The sequence below is a fragment of the Phascolarctos cinereus genome, unplaced genomic scaffold (genome assembly GCF_003287225.1).
Source record: "Phascolarctos cinereus isolate Bilbo 61053 unplaced genomic scaffold, phaCin_HiC Scaffold_5;HRSCAF=322, whole genome shotgun sequence".
NCBI classification, from domain to species: Eukaryota; Metazoa; Chordata; class Mammalia; order Diprotodontia; family Phascolarctidae; genus Phascolarctos; species Phascolarctos cinereus.
Window position 1 is genome coordinate 285,943,728 of NW_027555958.1, and position 20,128 is coordinate 285,963,855.

Genomic DNA, 20,128 nt, shown 5'->3' on the forward strand with positions numbered 1-20,128 from the left:
CTTTCTCACTTTTTTGATAAGGAAATCTTAATCTTCTTATAGTTGACTTAGAGCGATGGGCATTGCATTTCCTTAATATCATATGGGTTTTTGCAAGGTTGCTTTCCACATTTGTTAGTGTACACTTTATAGCCCTAAAGGTATACAATAAAACTGGCACTTTAGGATTGCTTTAAACATATTCTTCCATTTAGCTTTGCTTTCAAGGTGCCTGTGAGTCACTTAACATATTCAGCATAATTTTATGCTTGATATATCTTACCCGGAGGAGACCAAGGTATTTGGTCAAGCTTGAAGCCTCCAGTCTTTACTTTTCCTTGATGTATATTAAGAATTTCATACTTATCAAGACCAAAAGATAATTTGATGTCACTGGAGAAATATTCCACAGAATGAAGGAGCTGTCTAATGTTTCTTTTGGTAGATCCACATACTGTAATGTAGTCCATGTACATCAAATGATTAATAAGATGTTTTGGTCTGTGGAAGGTCTTCATACTCTGCAGTTTAGCCTAAAGACCAAGTATTACTATATAAACACTGGGAAAAGATCCAAATGGACAGCTTCCCTCTGCTAATTTGAATTCTCTGACTCAAACACTGTCTACATATGTTTAATAATAATAATAATAATAGCTAGTATTTCCATAGTGCTTTAAGGTTTGCCATGTACTTGACAAATGTTTTATTTGATCCTCACAACCACTGTGAGAGGTATTATTTGCCATGTTTTATAGTTATCATGAAACAAAAGACAAAATTCCACAGGCAAAGTTTAGATTTTTTTTAAAAATTTGCTTAAATAGAACAATAGTAATACCAATATCTGCACAACTTTGCAGAAGTATCCGCCTTAGAGGCAGCTGGGTGGCACAGTGGATAGAGCTCTCACTTGGAGTCAGGAGGACCTGAGTTCAAATCCGGCCTCAGATGCTTGACACTACCTGTGTGACCCTGGGCTAAACACTTAACACTGATTATCATTAAGAGAGAAAAAGAGAGAGAGAGAGAGGAGTGCTGTGTGCTTCCAACATTCAACTCTTTCATATTAATATTATTTTGTTATTAATGTAATCATTATATTGTTAATATGATATTGTTAAATCATTAATATTAAAGTAATATCCATATTCGTTAGAAAAGATGATAGCAGATTGAAAGCTAGGTAGAGGGGGAGCTAGGTGATGCACCAGCCCTAGAGTCAGGAGGACCTGTGGTCAAATCTAGTCTCAGACACTCACTAGCTGTGTGATCTTGGGCAAGTCACTTAACCCTGATTGAAGAAAGAAGGAAAGAAAGAAAGAAAGAAGAAAGAAAGAAAGAAAGAAAGAAAGAAAGAAAGAAAGAAAGAAAGAAAGAAAGAAAGAAAGAAAGAAAGAAAGATCAAAGAAAGAGAAAGAAAAACAAATAAACATACTGAGTTTAAATGTTCTCCTTTAAAATGCCATGTTTTATATGGATTGTTCTTGACATGATTGTGGTGGTTGAAGTGTTTTAAATTAAAAACAATTTTCCATGTGAACATCAAATGATCTAATGTTCTAACTGTTCTTGGGTCTAGACTATGTATTTGCAGATCATGGATAAGTCTTAACTGTGGTACTGAGACAAAGGCTTTGCATTAATTGGCAAAGATGGTATAAATGCCGCTGTGTTTTCAAGCAGCTTATTCAATGATAATAATAAGTTGTTCTTTATACCCTGGGACTTTTTGGCATATGTTATGGTGATGATTAATAATAACTAGACATTAATAATCTTAATAATGGACATCCATGTGAACTCAGCCAACAATATGTCAACAGAAAAGTGTTGAACAAATGGCTCTCACTAGACTTGTTTATGGAAACAGAGGAGATTATCACAGCAATTCAGGACCAGGTCATTGCTACCAGAAACTACAGAAAGGTCATCCTTAAGGAGCCTGGACTTAGTTATAAATGTCGATCATGCAAGGGAGCAGTGGAGACCGTACAACTAGCTATAAACATGTAATATCCACTGAATACTTACCTGCTGGCTAAAATGGTCAGAAGCTCACTATTATCTTTTGTGGACTAACAGATAACAAATCCCAATACTATAAATATAGACTTCTAAATATCCCAGAAAACTCAACCAATAAACTGTACTGGAGCTAGACCATTATCATAGAATGAATTGTTGCCCCAAATTGCCTAGACATAACACCAATTCACAAAAACTTAAGAACATTTTAAAGGCTGGTAGATGGCGCAGTGGATAGAGTACTAGACTCTACTAGAGTAGTAGTATCTGAATTCACATACTGCCTCAGACATTTACTAGCTGTGTGACCCTGGGCAAGTCACTTCCCCACTGACTGCCTCAGTTTCCTCATCTGCAAAAATGGGGATAATAATAGTATCTACCTCACAGGGTTGTTGTAGGTATTGTTGAGACAATATATATGTAAAGCACTTTTCTAACCTTAAATATCAATTCTATCTATTATGCCATCATAGTGGCATCATAATAATCCCTAAGCTACATGGAACCAAAAATTTTCACAATATAGAAACCTGGACAAGGAAACCAAAATCACGTAGGTACAAGATGAGTTATATATATTATGGCTGTGGTCCTGTCTGCTACTGGACTGTTGGGATGCTTTCAGGCAGTCAATAGAGGATGAGGTTATATCCTCATACTTTTATTGAACTACAAAAAGCAATTATTTTATGCATCTGGACAATAACCTTTGGAATATAGAAATAATAGCAGGAGAGCAACTTGTCCCAGGGTCCTTTCTATACAAACCCTATTAGAAAAGAGAACGTGATGGTAACAGTAATGATACTAATAGCCAGCATTTATATGGCACATTAAGATTTGCGAAGTACTTTACAGACATTACCTCATTTGAACCTCCCAACCGCCCTGGATGATAGGGGCTATTATTATTGCCATTTTACAGATGAAGAAGCTGGAGACAGAGGTTAAGTGACTTGCCCTGGGTTGCTTAGTTAGTAAGTGTCTGAGGTCAGATTTGAGCTCGGGTCTTCCTGACATCATCTAGTCTTCCTCCGACACTTGATCAGGTGTGGAGGTGACCTTGAGCTCTTGAATGTTATACAAGCTCTGACTGGTCTTAACCAAGCTGAAACAGCTTTGAGTATAGGCCTAATTATAGACTGTATGACATTTAGGCATCATCATAGCAAAGGCCAGAAAGGTTCTTCAGCAACCATTTTGCTACAATGTCAAAAGATCTTAAGATTTAAAGCTAGAAAAGACCTTTTTGTTGTTATTGTTCAGTCATTTCAATTGTGTCCATCTTTTCATGACCCCCTTTGGGGGTTTCCTAGTAGAGATGCCAGAGTGGTTTGCCATTTCCTTCTCTAACTCATTTTTACCCATGAGGAAACTGAGGCAAACAGGGTGAAGTGACTTGCCTAGGGTCACATAGCTAGTAGGTGTCTAAGGCCAGATTTGAACTCAGGAAGATGAGCCTTCCTGATTCCAGGCCTAGCACTCTATGCACTATGGCGCCCCCTAGATGCCTTCATGACACTTTAAGATTTACCAAATGCTTCACACAAATTATCTCATTGGATCCTCACTATAACCTGCGTGGCAAGTGGGGCAAATAATATCATACCATTTTATGGATGGGAGAGTTTAAGTGTCTTGCCCAAAGTCACCCAAGTAGTAAAAATAGCGAAGCCAGTATTTGAACCCAAGTGTCCTGAGGCCAGAATGCTCTCCTCATTATAATCCCCCTACATATTACATATTATAATCTCCATTAAAATATAGCTTCTTCTAAGACCTCCCATTTATATTTTTAAAGCTCTTTTCTATTTGTTTACCTTTATCTTCATGGCAACCCTATCAGATTGGTGACATAGAGATTGTTATCCTCTGTGTTCCAGGAAACGAAACTAAGGTCCAGGGAACTAATGTCCATGGCTGGACATTAGTGCTTTGGTGGAGAAATCAAATTCTTGGTTACATCACCAGCCTTCCCGGTCTGTAGGCCACTCCCTAGAGGCTCAGCCCCTCCACCACACCCCAGCCAACTTTTGTCTTCTTGACCCTCAGACTCAGAACCGTGGACAGCGCATGAAGGAGGGTGCCCACATCAACCGGTCCCTGCTGGCCTTGGGCAACTGCATCAACGCTCTCAGTGACAAGGGGAATAATAAGTATATTAACTACAGAGACAGCAAACTCACCCGGCTCCTCAAGGTACCAGCAAAAGCCAAATGGGGCATGAGTGGCAGAGAGCTGGAGGGTCAGGAGCCCAGTCTACAGAAGATACTGTGTTATGTCAAAGGAAACTCTGAATCCCATTGCTATTATTGTTCATGGTTTGCTCATTCAGTTTCAGGGCATTTTAAGGTACTTTTTAGAAGTCACAAGGAGAGCTACAGAGGGGCAGTATGGTGTAGTGTACAGAGAGCCTTGGAGCCAGGGAGAACTGGGCTCGTCCCACCGAGGTCAAGTCTGACCATGACTGGCTATGTGACTCTGGGCAAATTACTTGACCTTTCAGTGCTCTAGACAACTCACTAATACTAAAAGTCAAAAAGAAGGTGCCAATCTACATTACTAGAGGTGATTTCTTCATCCGGGAGGTCCCTATGCCCAAGAAATCTCAAGCCCAGTCCAGATTCCTAAGGACAATGAAATACCTTACAGCCCAGGAAAGATAATCACAAGATCACAGAATTCAGAACTGAAAGGGATGCTAGGGATTCCCTAGTCCAACTTTCTCATTTTATAGATGGGGGATCAAAAGCCCAAAGTGGAGAAGTTGTAGTTTATTTTTTTAGTTAACATTCTACTTTCTACAAAGGGCACTCCTTAGCCATGTAGTCAGTCAATTAAAAAAGAAAGAAATTTTCATTCAAGAACTGGACAAGGGGGAGGAAGAAAGGAGGAAGGAGGTAGAGGCCAAGGGATCCCAAAGGTCTTAGAGTAGAGCTGGATTGGCAGCTACTTCTGTAGCAAAGGAACTGATTTTAAAGCTCTCAGTACAGGATTGATAAGTTTGATAAATACTTTAGCCTATATAGTAGTGGGGGCCAGGGGGAGATGGGGAGTGGCAGCGGTTGAGATTCCCACAGTGGAGAAACCCAGGCATAGGTGCTTGCTCACATCTGGCAAGATGTGATAAGATGCAATGGTTGTCCAGCTAACGAGGTCCTCTCCTTGACCCTCTATGTAGGATTCGCTTGGGGGCAACAGTAGGACAGTGATGATTGCCCACATCAGCCCTGCAAGCAGTGCATTTGAGGAGTCCCGAAACACCCTCACTTATGCTGGCCGGGCCAAGAATATCAAGACCAGGGTGAGATACAGCCACTTAACCATTCCCAAGATCAAGTTCCTTACTTATGTTCCCTGACCCATTGACCTGCCTGGCCACTTCTCTTCCTGCTGAATATCCCTGTTATCAACCTCTGCCTCTTCAGCACCATCCCCAGTCCTTGGATCTAATCTTATTCTTCTCCACTCTTTAAGCCATACTGCGTGGATACTTCTCAGAAGTTAGTGATTAGTGCTTCCATTCACCACTGAAAGCATTAAACTTCCTCTTTCTGGCTTATTCTCTTTCTGAATCTCCCCCCACCATTCCCATTGTCTCTTTTTCTTTCCTCTTCTCTTTCTCGCATTATTCCTTCCTTGTTTCCTTCCCTCTACTACAAATTTTTAGTATATAAAGCTCGTGTTTCTTCTCTATGTTCCCCCTCTTGGTGATCTCATCAGCTCACCTTGGAGTATAATGTCTTCTCTAAGTAGATGACTCCTACATCTATATTTCCAGCTCTCAGTCTTGTATCTCCAGCTACCTGTTTGACATCCCTGCCTAGATGTCCTATGGGCATCTCAAACTCAGCATATACAAAATAGAACTCATCATCTTTCCCTCTAAATTCAAACCCTTCTTCTAACTTTCCCATTTCTGACCATGATACCACCATTCTTCGAATCATTCATGTTCACAACCTAGGAGTCATCCTGGATTCTTTAGTCTCCTACACACACACACACACACACACACACACACACCCCTCCCCAATATTTAAAGTCATCAAGTCTTGCTTGCTGATTTCACCTCCTCTCACATTCATCCCCTTCTCTCTATTTGTACCACCAGTGGTGAAAGCACTCATCACCTCTCTCCTGGACAATTACAATAGTTTCCTGATTTACTGCCACATATCCAGTCTCTTGGGGCAGCCAGATGGCATAATGGGTAAAGAGCTCTGAGCATGGAGTCAGAAAGACCTGAGTTCAAATCTGGTCTCAGACACTTACTAGCTGTGAGACCCTGGGCAAGTGACTTCCCCCTGTTTGCTTCTGTTTCCTCATTTGTCAAAAAGAGCTGGAGAAGGAAATGGAAGTATCTTTGCCAAGAAAACCCCAAATGGGGTCATGAAGAGTCAGACATGACTGAACAGCAATCCAGTGTCTCTCCTCTCTAATCAATCATCCACACAGCTAACAAACTAATTCATAGTACTGTAGCACAGACATTGCTCCCCTGCTCGAGAAGCTTCAGTGACTTCCCTTTAATCTTAGGATCAAATTTAATATTTCCTGTAAGGCATTTAAAGACTTTTCACGGTATGGCTCCAGCCCATCTTTCCAGGTAGATTTTCCATCACTCCCTGTTACCCATGCTATACCACAGCCAGACTGGCCTATGTGCCATTCTCTGGACCCAACATTCTGACGCCTCTCACTGCCTGTTCCCCATACCTAGAATGTTCTCCTCATTCACTCCTTCCTCTTAGAACTCCTCACTTTCTTAATGGTTCCCTCATTCAGGAGACTTTTCCTGATTCTCCTGTTGTTAGTTACTGGTTCCTTACCAAATCACTGGGTTCTGCTTTTGTATATATCCTCTATGTATTTCTCTGTGAATATGTTATATGCCCCTATTAGATTAGAATGTAAGCTCCTTGAGGTCAGAAATTGTCTCACTTTTGTATTTGCATCCCCAGTGCCTAGCACAGTAGCCCAGATGCTTGTTGATTGGTTGGTTGTGTACTACAGGCCCATAAATCAACGAGTATCTGTTAAGGGCTTAGTATGTGCCAGGCACTCAACTTACCTCTGAGGATCCACAGACAAAAGTGAAATAGTCCAGATGTGCGCCGTCTTGGGCAGGGAGGGGGGAGGAAGGGGGAGAAAAATTTTCAACTCAAAAGCATATGGAAGTGATTGTTGATAAATCAAAATGAATTAATAAAATTTTTAAAAAGTGAAATAGTCCCTGCCCTCAAGGATCTTACCTTCTAATGGAGGAGTGACATGTATACCATATATACACAACGAATACAAAGTAGTTTTAGGAAAGAGAGTTAGCACCTAGGGCCGAAGAAAGGCATCACACAGAAGCTGACACTTGAGCTGAATCTTGAGATAAACCTGGGATTCCAAGAGGCAGAGGCAAGGAAGGAGGGCATTCCAGGCATGAGGAAAGTGAGGGCAAAAGCATGGAAGCAAGGGGAAACTAGGTAGCCCAGTGAATAGAGCCCTGGCCTTGGAGTCAGGAGAACCTGAGTTCAAATCCAGCCTCAGACACTTGACACTTACTAGCTATGTGACCCTGGGCAAGTCACTTCACCCCAATTGCCTCACCAAAAAAAAAAAAAGCATGGAAGCAGGATAAAGAGTGTCCAGGGTGTGGAATAATGGGTAGAGCTTATCACAAAATATGAGGAAGGTAGTAAAGTTTGAAAAAACTAGAAAGAAGATATATAACAAGGCCGGAAAGATAGGTTGGCATCAAATTGTAAAAAGCCTTGATTGCCAGACAGAGTTTATATTAGGTACTAGAGGCAATAAAGAACCACTAGAGTTTATCGATCAGGGAGATGACATGATCAGTCCTACAGTTTAGGAAAAATCATTTTGGCAGCTGTGTAGAGGATAGACTGGAACGTGGACAGAGGCTTAAGTTAGGCAGCCCAAATAGGAAGCTATTGCAGTAATCCAGGGGAGATGTCATGAGGACCTAAATTAGTGTGGTGCCCATGAGGGTAGAAAGGAAGAGATGGTTGTTGTTCTTCATTCTTGAAAATGACCAAAATGCCATCACTATGTTGGGGTCAAGCTACAGTGTGTCTCACTGTGGCTGATCAGACCAAGATGGGCTCAGAAGGCTCTACCACAGGTCGGATACAAATAGTCCATATGAACATTTGGAGAGGAGATGGCTGTAAATTTGTGTTATCTTGGGAGAGGAGGAAATATATACCAGAAATGTCATGGAAATAGAAAAGACAAGATTTGGTGACTGATTGAATGTCAGTGGGGTGAGTGAGAGTGAGGAGTAGAAGTTCACATCATGGCATGGAGGAATTTAAGTGTATATAAGGCACAATCCCTACCCTCAAGAAGGCTAAATTCCAGGGCAGCTAGATGATGCAGTGGATAGAGCACCAGCCCTGAATTCAGATGGACCTGAATTCAAATTTGGCCTCAGACATATAACACACTTACTAACTGTGAACCTGGGCAAGTCACTTAACCCCATTGCCTAGTCAGAAAAAAAAAAAAGGCTAAATTCCAGTAAGGGAACTAGCATATATATAAAGTGCTTCAGAACCTTAAAGTGTTATCCACTCTTATTATTATTATTTTACTAATGAATAAGCAGGGGTTCAGAGACATGAACTCACTCACTTAGGGTCATTCAGCTAATAAAGATCAGAGCCTGACTCTCAGGTGCAGCACTACAACCCAGGTGAAATTCAAGAGTCATCAGAAAGAAAGAATCAGCAGGGCTTGCTGACCCTTGGCTATGGAGGACAAAGGAGAGGGAAGAGGCAAAGATGATTCTGACTCACTCCCACCACCCCCAGGTGAAACAGAACCTGCTGAATGTCTCATACCACATTGCTCAGTACACCAGCATCATCTCTGACCTGCGCAGTGAGATTCAGCGCCTCAAGTGCAAGATTGATGGGCAGGGTGGGCGGGGCCATGTCCGAAGCCCCTGTGAGCGGGGAGACATTCGCCAGATCCAAGGTCGGTACCTAGAGGCGTGAGGGTGATACTGTGCCTTGGTTATCTTTGATCATCTATCAGTGGTCTGGGCTAAGTGTAGCTCTTGGGGAGCCCCTGGACAGAGGGTCACATTCCACCCCAAAGACAGCTACTTCCTAGCGAAGCTTTTCCTTTCTATCATGGCCAGATCTGGCCATTATTTGGTATGGATAATGACGACAATAATAAAGCTGTCCTTTTCATAGAGCTTCAAGGTATGCAAAACACATCCAATCGTTATCTCCTGTGGTCCCCACAACTACCCTGTGGGTTAGGTACCACAGAGATTATTGTTCCCATTTTACAGATGCAGAAAGGGAAATCACACAGCCAGGTAGCCCGGTGGATAGAGCATTAGCGGATTTATTAGCATTTATTAGCATTATAGGATTTAGAGTTAGGAAGACCTTAACTGAATCCTACCTCATATGCTTTGTGACCCTGAGCAAGTCAATCAACCTCAATCTGCCTCATTTTCCTCATCTTAAAATGGGGAATAATAATAGCACCTACCTCCCAGAATTGTCATGAGGATAAAATGAGATATTTGCATAAAGACTTTGCAAACCTTTAATATTATATAAAGGTTAGCTAGAAGTAGTAGTAATAGCAGCAGCAGCAGTAGCAGTAGGAGTAGGAGCAGGAGTACTAAACTCAGAGGTTAGGTGACTTGATGATTTGTGACTGCCCAAAGCAGAATCTGAACCCAGATCTCATGTAGTTCCAGATTCAGGAGAAGCCTCTGTATATTTGTGATGGAGTGCTAAGCCACGGCCTCTTCTTAGGTGTTCAGGAATCGTAGACTGTCAGAGGCAGAATAGAAGCAAAGTAGAGATCATATAGCCCAACCCCCTCATTTAATGGGTCCTGAGCAGTTAAATAACTTCCAATCTTGAGAGGTTACACTTGGACAAAGATAAAGATAACATGCCATAAATCAATGCCACAAAGCTGGTAGGGTCAGCTGACGTTGAATGATGGACTCAGATCCAGAAAGGGTTCGGAAGGCTAAGAAGTGAGTCAAGCTCTAATGAGATTTAATAGGATTAATGTAAGGACATATCCTGGGGCTCAGAAAATCAACTGTGCATGTAGGGGATGAAGCAGTTCCTGTGGAAAAAAAAAAAGATGTGAGAGTTTTTCAAAGTAGACTCCAAGCTTAATATGAGTTAAAGTCTTTCTACTGCCTTACCCAGGGAAAAGTACCAATCAGAGCAAATTCCTGATCTGAGAGCTGGAAAGGGTCAAAGTGGAACAGGTACTAGACATCCTATACTGGTATTAGGAATAATGACAACAATAATAACATGGTAATGTTTTTACAGTTTGCAAAGCATATTATCAAGTCAGACAATACGTATAAAGTGCTTTGCAAAGGATAACCACAAATCCTGCTTGGTGTTGGGCTATAGAAGCATCGAATTCAGGACAAGGTGGGGATACTCCCACGGCCATGGTCAGTCCACATCTGGAGAATGCCAGCAGAGGGCATTGTGTCCAGAGGCGGGCAACCAGAATGGGAAGGGCACTGAAGACCATAACCCATAGGGATTATTTGGAAACAACCAGTCAGAATGCCAGGGACTATGCTAAGTGCTGAGGATATAAGGAAATTCCACTCCCTTCTACCCCTCACAAAAAGGGACCCCAGATATTTAGCCTGGAGAAGAAAAGGCTTAGGAGGAACGTGACAGTTGTCTTCAGCCATTGAAGGGTTACCCAATAGAAAAAGGATTAAATTTGTTATGATTGGCCCCAGAGGAAATCACAAGGAGCAATGGGATTAGAAATTACCAAAAGCCCAGATTTGGGCTTGATAATTGGAAGAGGGATGGAGGCTAGACCTGTGATTTCAATGATGTAAGGAATTCCCAGATGAGGGACCTCCCTCTCCCAATGCAGGTAGCACCTTCTCTGACTTATAGTCTTAGCAAGTCGCCTGCAGCCCTGAGAGGTTCAGTGACAAGCCCAGCATCTCATAGCTAGTATGTCTCAAAAGTTCACCTCAAACTCAGGTCTTCCTGGCTGGGAGGCCAGCTCTCTATCTGATACATCATGGCTGCCTGTCTTTGGAGGGGGCTCAAAATGGAATCGATGGGTTCCCTGTTATTGGAAGGGCTTCAAAAGGAGTCTGGAAAACCACTGGTTGGTATTATTGATAAGGGGATTCCTGTCCTGATACAGGTCCTGGAATCAGGAAGATCTGACTTCAAATCCAGCCTCAGCTACTTACTAGCTGTGTGACTCTGGGCAAGTTACTCAATCTCTGTTTGCCTCAGTTTCCTCATCTGTAAAATGGAGATAATGGCACATATACACACACACACACACACCAGAGTTGTTGTGAGGATCAAATGAGATAACAATTATAAAGCATTTAGTTATTATCATTATTATTATTATAAGGCCTCTGAGGTCCGCCTCTGAGCAACTCTGGCATCCAGGACAAACATCTTGGAGTCTGGGGCTTCTACCTTACAGAAAGATCCAACCTTCTCTTTTTATAGATGAGGAAACCGGGGGGAGGGGAGGGGGTCAGGGGATGGCTTTCCAAGACCATCCAGGTAGTAGGTAGCAGAGCCAAGATTCGAACCCATATCCTCTGACTCCCAACCCAGTGCTCTTTCTATTGTGCGCACTGCCTGACATTGATGAGAGAGAGGAGAAAGGAGACACTACGTTTGAAAAATACCCAAGCCACAAACCACAGGGACACATACAGCTGTAATAAATTAGAGCTGTCCTAAGGTCCCTGTTGTTAGTTCTTGAAGAGGACCACGCCATCACTTGCAAATGAATTGGATTTAAGTGAGGGAGGGCTGTGCAAGGTCCCCCTGGAATATTACCATAGGGATGGAGAAATTGGGATACCGGGGGGACTGGGCAGGGGTGGGAGTGGTGGGAATTACCATGTTAGTTAATGGAGAAAGGCTTCTTGTGAATTGTGGGGCAAGTGGAAAAGGGACATGGCTTGGGAAGGGACAAGGAGGCTGCAGGTGTGCAGGAAGTGAGAGGGCGGGGCTCTCCCTGGGCTCTGCTCACTACTGCTCCTCCCTCCTTGTCTTTGGGGCAGCTGAGGTCCAGCTTCATAGCTCCCAGTTTGAGCAGCTGGAGATGGGACAGCTGCGGGGGCAGCTCATCAGTGCCTTCCAGGCCCAGATGGACGTCCGCAGGCTCCTGCTGGAATTGGAGAACCACTCCGTGGAGATCCAGATCGATACTTCCCGCCACCTGCTCACTATTGCTGAGTAAGCATACAGCCACGTTCTAGCCCATGGTACTCCCTTAGACGTGTTGATCCTCCTGATCGTCAGTACCCTCCCCCTGGTCCCACCCTTCGGATCTCTATGGCTCTTGTGGGCCACTTGTCCCATGTCCATCTATCTATGCTCTCATACCCTGTATCTCCCTGGGGGGCTGGTCTGGGGCAGCTGGGAGCAGGAGAAATCTCGCCGCACCCTCAAGTGGCAGGAAGAACAAAGGAAGGAATCATACAGTAAGGATGACAGTGAGAAGGATTCAGACACTGGTGATGACCAGCCTGACATCCTGGAGCCTCCAGAGGTGACCTCAGCCCGAGACAGCATTGCTACCCTGGTTGAAGAGCAGAAGAAACTCCGAAAGCAGAAGGTAGCCAGAGGCCTGGGGAAATGAGGGAGGAAGGCGGAGGGCAGTTTCTCTGGGGCACAGCCAGCACAGGGGCCAGTTCCAGGCCTTACTATGTGAGATGGGCAGAAATGTCCCCAGAGGTGATCTATAGGGTGGTCCCTGGGACGGGGTTAGATGTTACTGGCCTCAAGGGTGTGTGGCCTGGAGGAGTGGGGTAGGGTGGTGCTTGAGAGGCTAGCCCTCCTGCTAGCTCTAAAATCCTAAGGCACAGCCTTTGTCTCACCGGAAATGGAGCACAGGGTGGGTGTGCAAAGAGTTTGCTTATTAAGGATTGAAATAGAGGGATGGGTCCATTGGGAAGAGTTGTTTCCCTTTTGGACACCACTCTCCCTTCACCCCTGGCCCTGGGTCCCTTAGGTGGAGCTGGAGCAGAGGTGCCGGGATCTGAGAACCCAGGGCCGGAGGCTGGAGGAGATGCTGCCACGTCGCATTGGTTCTCAGGAGCAGCGGGAAATCCTGAGCTTACTATGCCGGGTTCATGAGCTAGAGATGGAAAATACTGAGATGCAGTCCCATGCCCTGATCCGAGACGGTGCCCTCTACCACCGTCGGGAGGCCATGCGGCGCCTGGAACAGCACCGGAGCCTCTGTGATGAGATCATCCAGGGTCAGCGGCAGATCATCGATGGTACGCTCCTTAACCCATCTTACAGGCTTACACACTCCCTTCCCCCCAATTCTAAACCCTGAAGCCGTAAGCACTCCCTGGACCCCTGGTTCTCTGACACGCTCCCCATGTCCTTGACCCTACTCTCTCAAGCCTCCCTCCATTCTGATCGCTCCAGTTCTTGAATCCATGGACCAGGGCAGAAGCAGTATTTCTGGGGTACCTATCCCTCCTCCTACTATCTGCCTCTGCCTGAGAACCAAGGCCTGGAGGCAGGTGCTTGAGGTACTAAGAGAACCCCTCCCTGGCAGATTACAACCTGTCTGTCCCTCACCACCTGGAGCATCTGTATGAGCTGTACCAGCGGGAGCTAGAGGAGGGAAATCTGGATCGGATGGCCAGTATGGACCGGGCAGCCTCCAGGGCCCTGCAGGTGTGTGGGAGTACCACTGGGGGTGGGCGGGATGGGGGAGAGGTGAAGAGGAGGGGAAATGATTTGGGTAACCAAGGAGATGCAAGCAGGTGCTCTGAGGAGATGAGAGGAGAGGAGGCCTCCTGTCTGACACTTTGAGGAGCAAGTTGTAACCCCCTAGGTTGACTCTGGTCCCAATATCCCTTCAAGTAGTCTTTCCATTCTCATTTCTTGGATTAGTACCCAGGGCTCAGAGTTCCTGAGCCTCTCTCCTACTCTGGTGAATCACTCTAGTGTTAGGGGTGAGGGGGCTTATCTTCTGTTGAGAATTTGAAGACCTCAGGTGCAAGGTCAGATGGTCCAGGAGGTCTGGTCACCAGGCAGAGAGTCCAGGAGCTCAGATCACTCCTGGGATCTCCCCACTCCCCAACCCCAGCAAAATGAGACCTGTTCCTGTCTTCCCAGGGGAGGAAGGGAGAGCAGCAGAATACATGCTTAACACCTGGCAATAGAGTTAGTAATAACAACAATAATAATATATATTAATATTTTATAGCTTGAAAAGTTCATTACCAAGTGAGATAATATGTACGATGCACTTTATGTTCTCTGAAGTGCTATGTATATATGATTTATCATCATTATTATTACAGGACCCTGGGCATATACCCCATTATCCCTGGAAGAGGCCAAACTCACTCAGAAGAAAACCTGGCCCGCATATTTTTAAAGCTGTTAGTCAACTCCAGCTACATCTTTCCCTTGGCCAGGTCTTCTCACTTTATGTCTCTCCCTTCACCACCCAGGAGAGTTCATTGCCCAGAATTCCCCCAGGCCCTGGAGAGAACACTCTGGCCCTGGATTCGGATCAGGAGAGTGTGAAGACTCTGGGCTCTGAACCCCAGCTGGTGCCGCGGAAGGAATGGCAAAAGGGCATACTCCCACCTCTCAGTGTGGGGGACCTGGAGAGGTGAGGTTGGAGATCCCAGCCCTGTAGAGTCTGTCCCCAAAGCCCGTGGGGCTTCTGACCCTGGGGTGGCTGAGGCTGGGTGGTGACACCATGAATTAGGACTTGGGGGAGGCCTTGGATTGTTCTGCAACCGAGGACAGAATAAGCATGGGACGGAGAGGTAAGCCTTCCTGGATTCTATCCGTGGGTAGCCAACCTCCCCCTAACCCAACAGGAATCTATAATTCCTTGAGCTTGGGGCACTAGGGGATGAGAACCTATGGCTACGGAGTACCAACTCATTTCTGAATATGGTAGGGATAACGAATATCTGCTTCTTTTCCTCTCCTAACCACAGTGATGTTAACAAGGTGTTTAAGGCCAGTCCCCATCCCCGGGCCTGGCAAGCAAAGAGTTCAGCTGTGTTGACACCACCACCCATCCAGATCAATGGCATGGTTTCTCAGGAGGTGAGTCCCAAAGCACCTTGCCGTATGGCATCAGAATGAGGCCCTAGAGTCAGGGGCCCTTTAACTATTCTCCTGACTCCTTCTTTCCCACCTGCTCACCTACAGGACCTACCCCAGGACAGCAGTCACATCAACTCATCCCCTGAGAGCAGCGAGAACTTCCCAGAGATCCCTGTGTCCCACAAAGGTGAGTTAGCCCCACCACCCCCACCCTGCTGATTACCTGGGTTGCCTTGAATTCTTTGGGCCCCTTTCTCCCACCAAGTTCACAGTTCTTAACCCATCTCCAGTCACATCAGAGCAGAGATTCTTAACCTGGGGTCAATGGACTACCAAGTCGTTTGGAAACCTGGGAAACTGTTTTCTTAATATTTTAACAACTTCATTTCAATATAATTAGTTTCCTTTGTAACTCTATATATTTTGTTTCATGGCTTGAAAAACATTATGAGAAGGGGTCCATAACACTTTGGAGAGAGTCATGGAGGGGAGAGTGAAGATGATTGTCCACATTCTACAAAGGGAAACATTAAAGCAAAAGAGTTTCCCAAGGATTTGATTTTGAGCAGTTTGGAATAGAAATAGAAATTTAAAATAGACATCTCCTGACTCTCAGTCCCCTGTTCAGCTGAGTTAGTAAAACATGGACCTGAGGTTTGGTTTTTGGTTCTCTCTCCTGCCCCAAACCCCCCACTACAGAGAGGAAGGAGATCCTGTCCGGCACCAAGAGCATTGTGGTGAAAGCAGCCAGGCGGAGGTCACGGGTGCTGGGCCCAGAGAGGCACCAGCTGCTGGCCCCGATGATGGAGCCAAGCAGTCTGTCCTTACACTCCTTGAGTGCGGCAGATGATGGCCCCCCACCACCCCCACCTGCCTGTAAGCGCCCGCCAAGCCCCATGCTGCAGCACACTGTCAGTGAAGACAATCTGTCCAGCAGCACTGGGGAGACCCCGTCGCGGGTGGCCAGATGCCATGGCGATGCCCCAGGTCTCTGGCTCCGGGGCCAGAAGAAGAGCCTGGGTAAAAAAAGGGAAGAATCACTAGAAGCGAAGAAGAGAAAGCGGAGGTCCAGGTCCTTTGAGGTCACAGGACAGGGGGTAAGACCAGAGGGGCCCTAGTCGGCAGACTACTGCTGCACTGTCTAGAGAAAACTGCAGACAGTCCAGCTTCCCCCTCTCCAGCTCCATGGTCACATGTTCCACAGACCTCTTCAGGAGGCCCATCCTGGAGGTGATAGATGTTGGGCTCATTTTGAGATGGATTCAGCCCCAAGGACATATGTTCAGATTCCTGGGAGGGGGTGGGAGCTTTAGTAGTCTCTTGAGGAAAGTACCCTGAACTCCATGAGAAGCAATCTGAACAGAATTATTACTAGGGTAGGGCAATCTGAGCTTTCATCCAGGGTGCCCTCTCTAAATTTAGAGGGGTAGAAACAACTGAACTTAGCACCTGGTTAGCAAGAATAATTAGGTAAAATAGAAGGCTAGCCCTGACCTCTCCCCTGCATGACTACCATTAGGCTCCTCTTAAGCCCAGGTCCTCTCTGTTCCCTTCCCTAGTATCTCAGGGTCTTTGTCTCCCACCTCCATGGGATGGTATCCCAAGGTCTTTTACTCCACAGGGTCTTGGGTCATGAAGTCAATGCAATAATATAGGGAGACTTCAATGGGGCCCTGGCCCTGGGCGTAGATTTCTCCCAGCTCATTCTACAGCCCTATGAGATACTGTTTACACCATCCCATCTTGTCCCTCATTCCACAATTATAGTGAGATCAGACAGAAAGGCATCACTCTTTGGAAAACTTACCCCTAGAAACTCTGCCTCATGGGAATATGTTTGCTCTGCTGATTAAAAGTTGGCCAACCCAGGACAAGGGGGATTGACAGACACCTAAGAACCATGACTTCTCAACTCTTCCTCCCCATTTGGACAGTGCCTTGTACCTCACGTGCTTTCCCCTTATGTACCAAGCAGAGTCCTCAATTGGTAGAGTAACCCTCAACTTGAAAATAGAGCTTGCTATCCATCTCCTGGCAGAGGAATGATGGACTCAAGGTGCAGAATGAGACATATTTGGGGGTATGGCCAATGTGGGAATTTGTTCTGTTTGGCTGTGCGTGTTTGGGTTCTATTTTTCTTTCTTTCTCTCAGGATCTCCTTCCTCTCTGTAGTGGGGGGTTTAGGGCAGATGAGAGAACCAAAAAACCAAACCTCAGGTCCATGTTTTATTAACTCAGCTGAACAGGGGACTGAGAGTCAGGAGATGTCTATCTTAAATTCTTATTTCTATCCCAAACTGCTCAAAATCAAATCCTTGGGAAACTCTTTCACTTTAATGTTGCCCTTTGTAGAATGTGGACAATCATCTCCACTCTTCCCTCCATGACTTTCTCCAGAGTGTATGGACCCCTTCTCATAATGTTTTTCAAGGCATGAAATAAAATATATAGAGTTATAAAGGAAATTAATTTTGTTGAAATGCAGTTGTTAAAATATTAAGAAAACAGGTGAGGTAGGGAGAGATAGGAGAAAGAGAAAATACATTTTTGTAAAATTGAAAAAACAGATTAAAAAACAAGAAAATGGGGTTCCCATGTATTTTTGTTCTCCTGCCTAATCTCATATCTCCATTCTGTCTATCCATTCAGCTATCCCGTCCTAAGAACCATCCCCTGCATCCCCGCCCTCTGGAGAGCACCTCAGACTACAGGATACCCATCTCTGGTAACCCAGCACCCAGTATGCAGCACCTGAGTAAGGTTGCACTGCCCCTCGCCAAAGTCAGGCTTCCTCCAAGCCAGACCACAGGTCAGTGACCCCTTTGGTAAAGGGAATAGGGTGAAGGATCAGCAGCAGTGTCCTTGCCAAGGCAGCTTTAATGATGAGCATTTGCCAGGCCATCAGGAGGGTGCTCCTAGATGCCCTTAACAGGTTCAGGTGTCCAGGTCTGATAAGTCACCTTGCTGCAGAGATGCTGAAAATCCTGCCTATAGAGCTATGAGCCCATTGTCCCTAAGGGGGTGGGGGGTGGGGCTCTGCAGAGATCAGGAACATTGGCTGGGGGAGGAGGTCAGGAGATGCTGAGTTGGCTGAACTATTTACAATCATCTTACAATCACCTGCAGGTCCTGGGGACCCGTTGCCCCTCACAGTGCCAGCTGCTTCCAGAAGAGCCACTTGTGGTCTGCATCAGCCCCAGGGCAAGAATGGGCGTTTCCGACCTAACTGAAGACCTCTGCAGCTTGGAACCAACCAGCCCCCGAGAACGAAAGGGGAGAGAGATGGGAAGATGGAAAGACCAGCGACAGAGGGGAGTGCAGTGGGAGGTGACCTGGGCAGGAGAGCAGAGATGTCCAGACACCTGGCACCCCCCCAAGCCCTGGTGAAGTTTGTGTCCTGGAGGTGCTGGAATGAGGAAAGCAGCTTCCTTCCACTTCAGTGACGTCAGTGCAACCGGGGTGGGGGGCAGGGGACTTCCTGGGAAAAGGAGATGATCCCAAGAAGGGATCCCCAGAATGGCCTGGGGGAGATCTAACCCCAGGGCCAGAGCCCCTGGGCCTGCCTAGATTACACTGCACAGAAATGTGTTGCCAAAACTCTTCACCCACCATCAGGCTTCCATGTGGTCAGCAGAGCCCACCAGCCTAAGCCTCTGCAGCAGGGTGGTGGGAAGACAATGGGGTCCTGGGGCCAAATATAGGACAGGGGTGCTGAAGCTGTTGGATTTGGGGAAAGGGGAACCCAGGAGACAGCTGGGACTGATGCTAGAGTCCAGTCTTGTATTGGAGGTGGGGGCTGAGGGTGATGGTTTAGTTTTCTCACATCACAGTGGCTTTCCCCCCTGCTTTTTAACAATAAAAAAAAAAAATCCTACCTGGAGTTGCATGTTCATGTTTAAGACCAGAAGTATAGGATCTGGGGCAACTATGTGGTATGACGGATAGAGTACTGGCCCTGGAGTTGGAAGAACCTGAGTTCAAATCTGGCCTCAGATCCTTACTAGCTGTGTGACCCTGGGCAAGTCACTTAAGATGTGTAGGAGCCATTATTTTGCCAGAGCACAGAAGTCTGAGGGCTGATAAAACTAAAAAAGATGAGTCTCAGGGCTCTATGCTCATCTCTGCCAAACTCCTTTGTGTAGCAGGGATAGAGACCCTGGTGAACAATGAATCACCAAGATCACAGATCTTGAGTACTGGAAAGGCATTCTAGCCTAACTCCCCTCATTTTGCAATTGGGGAAATTAAGGCCCAGGGAAATGGAGTGATTTGTCCAAGTAAGTAGCAGAGTTAGGACTGGAACCTAGGTCTGCCCACTCTATGTTTCTTCCTTCTGCTATACCACAATGTCTGCTTCCAAATACTGACAAAGCATGTTAGGGACCTAGCAAGGTCCATTTGCCCTCCTCCCATCCTGTCCTCACCTGCCACAGCTCTGTGGCCTATCTTCCACTGTACTCTGCTCTCCCCCGGACCAGATGTAACTGGGAGCCAAGAAGAGCAATCTGGCCCACTGGAGCCCCTGAACCCAGATGGGAGTTGGGAATGCCACAGATATCAGGACTGGAACCTTGAAGCCTGACCTGGAACACTATTCCCACCCATCCCCCACTGCCCTAACCTTGCCTGGAGAGGGAGCATGGACATAGTGAATAAAAGGCTAGACCAGGAGTCTAGATAGATCCCGGTTCAAATCTTACCTCTTTTACTAGCTCTGTGACCATGGAAAGTCACTTAATCTCTCATCTCTAAAATGGGTAAAATAATAAATGTCATCTTTATTTTCCAGAGTTGTTGTGAAGATCAAATGAGATGACATATTTAATTTTTAATCACTTTGCAAATCTTAAAGTATTATATAATAGTAATAATAACAACTAACATGTATGCGGTGTGTACCATGTGCCAGACACTGTGCTAAGCACTTTACAATTATTCTCTCATTTGAGCCTTACAACAACCCTTGAAGGTAGGTGCTATTATTATCCCCATTTTAT

The 20,128-nt window shown here is 45.6% G+C and overlaps 1 protein-coding gene across 1 annotated transcript in view; it reads left to right on the forward strand.

The window, feature by feature from the left end:
• Positions 1–19,635, forward strand: part of KIF19 (kinesin family member 19) — a 58,348-nt gene extending 38,713 nt beyond the window's left edge. The window contains exons 8-20 of the mRNA XM_021002667.2: positions 4,063–4,209; positions 5,192–5,314; positions 8,841–9,006; positions 12,098–12,272; positions 12,456–12,654; positions 13,051–13,321; positions 13,612–13,733; positions 14,519–14,682; positions 15,020–15,131; positions 15,237–15,318; positions 15,831–16,228; positions 17,781–17,940; positions 18,258–19,635. Coding sequence (XP_020858326.1) covers positions 4,063–4,209; positions 5,192–5,314; positions 8,841–9,006; positions 12,098–12,272; positions 12,456–12,654; positions 13,051–13,321; positions 13,612–13,733; positions 14,519–14,682; positions 15,020–15,131; positions 15,237–15,318; positions 15,831–16,228; positions 17,781–17,940; positions 18,258–18,361 — 2,223 coding nt within the window. The 3' untranslated portion in view covers positions 18,362–19,635. The remainder of the gene's footprint in view (positions 1–4,062; positions 4,210–5,191; positions 5,315–8,840; positions 9,007–12,097; positions 12,273–12,455; positions 12,655–13,050; positions 13,322–13,611; positions 13,734–14,518; positions 14,683–15,019; positions 15,132–15,236; positions 15,319–15,830; positions 16,229–17,780; positions 17,941–18,257) is intronic.
• The last annotated feature ends 493 nt before the right edge of the window (positions 19,636–20,128 follow it).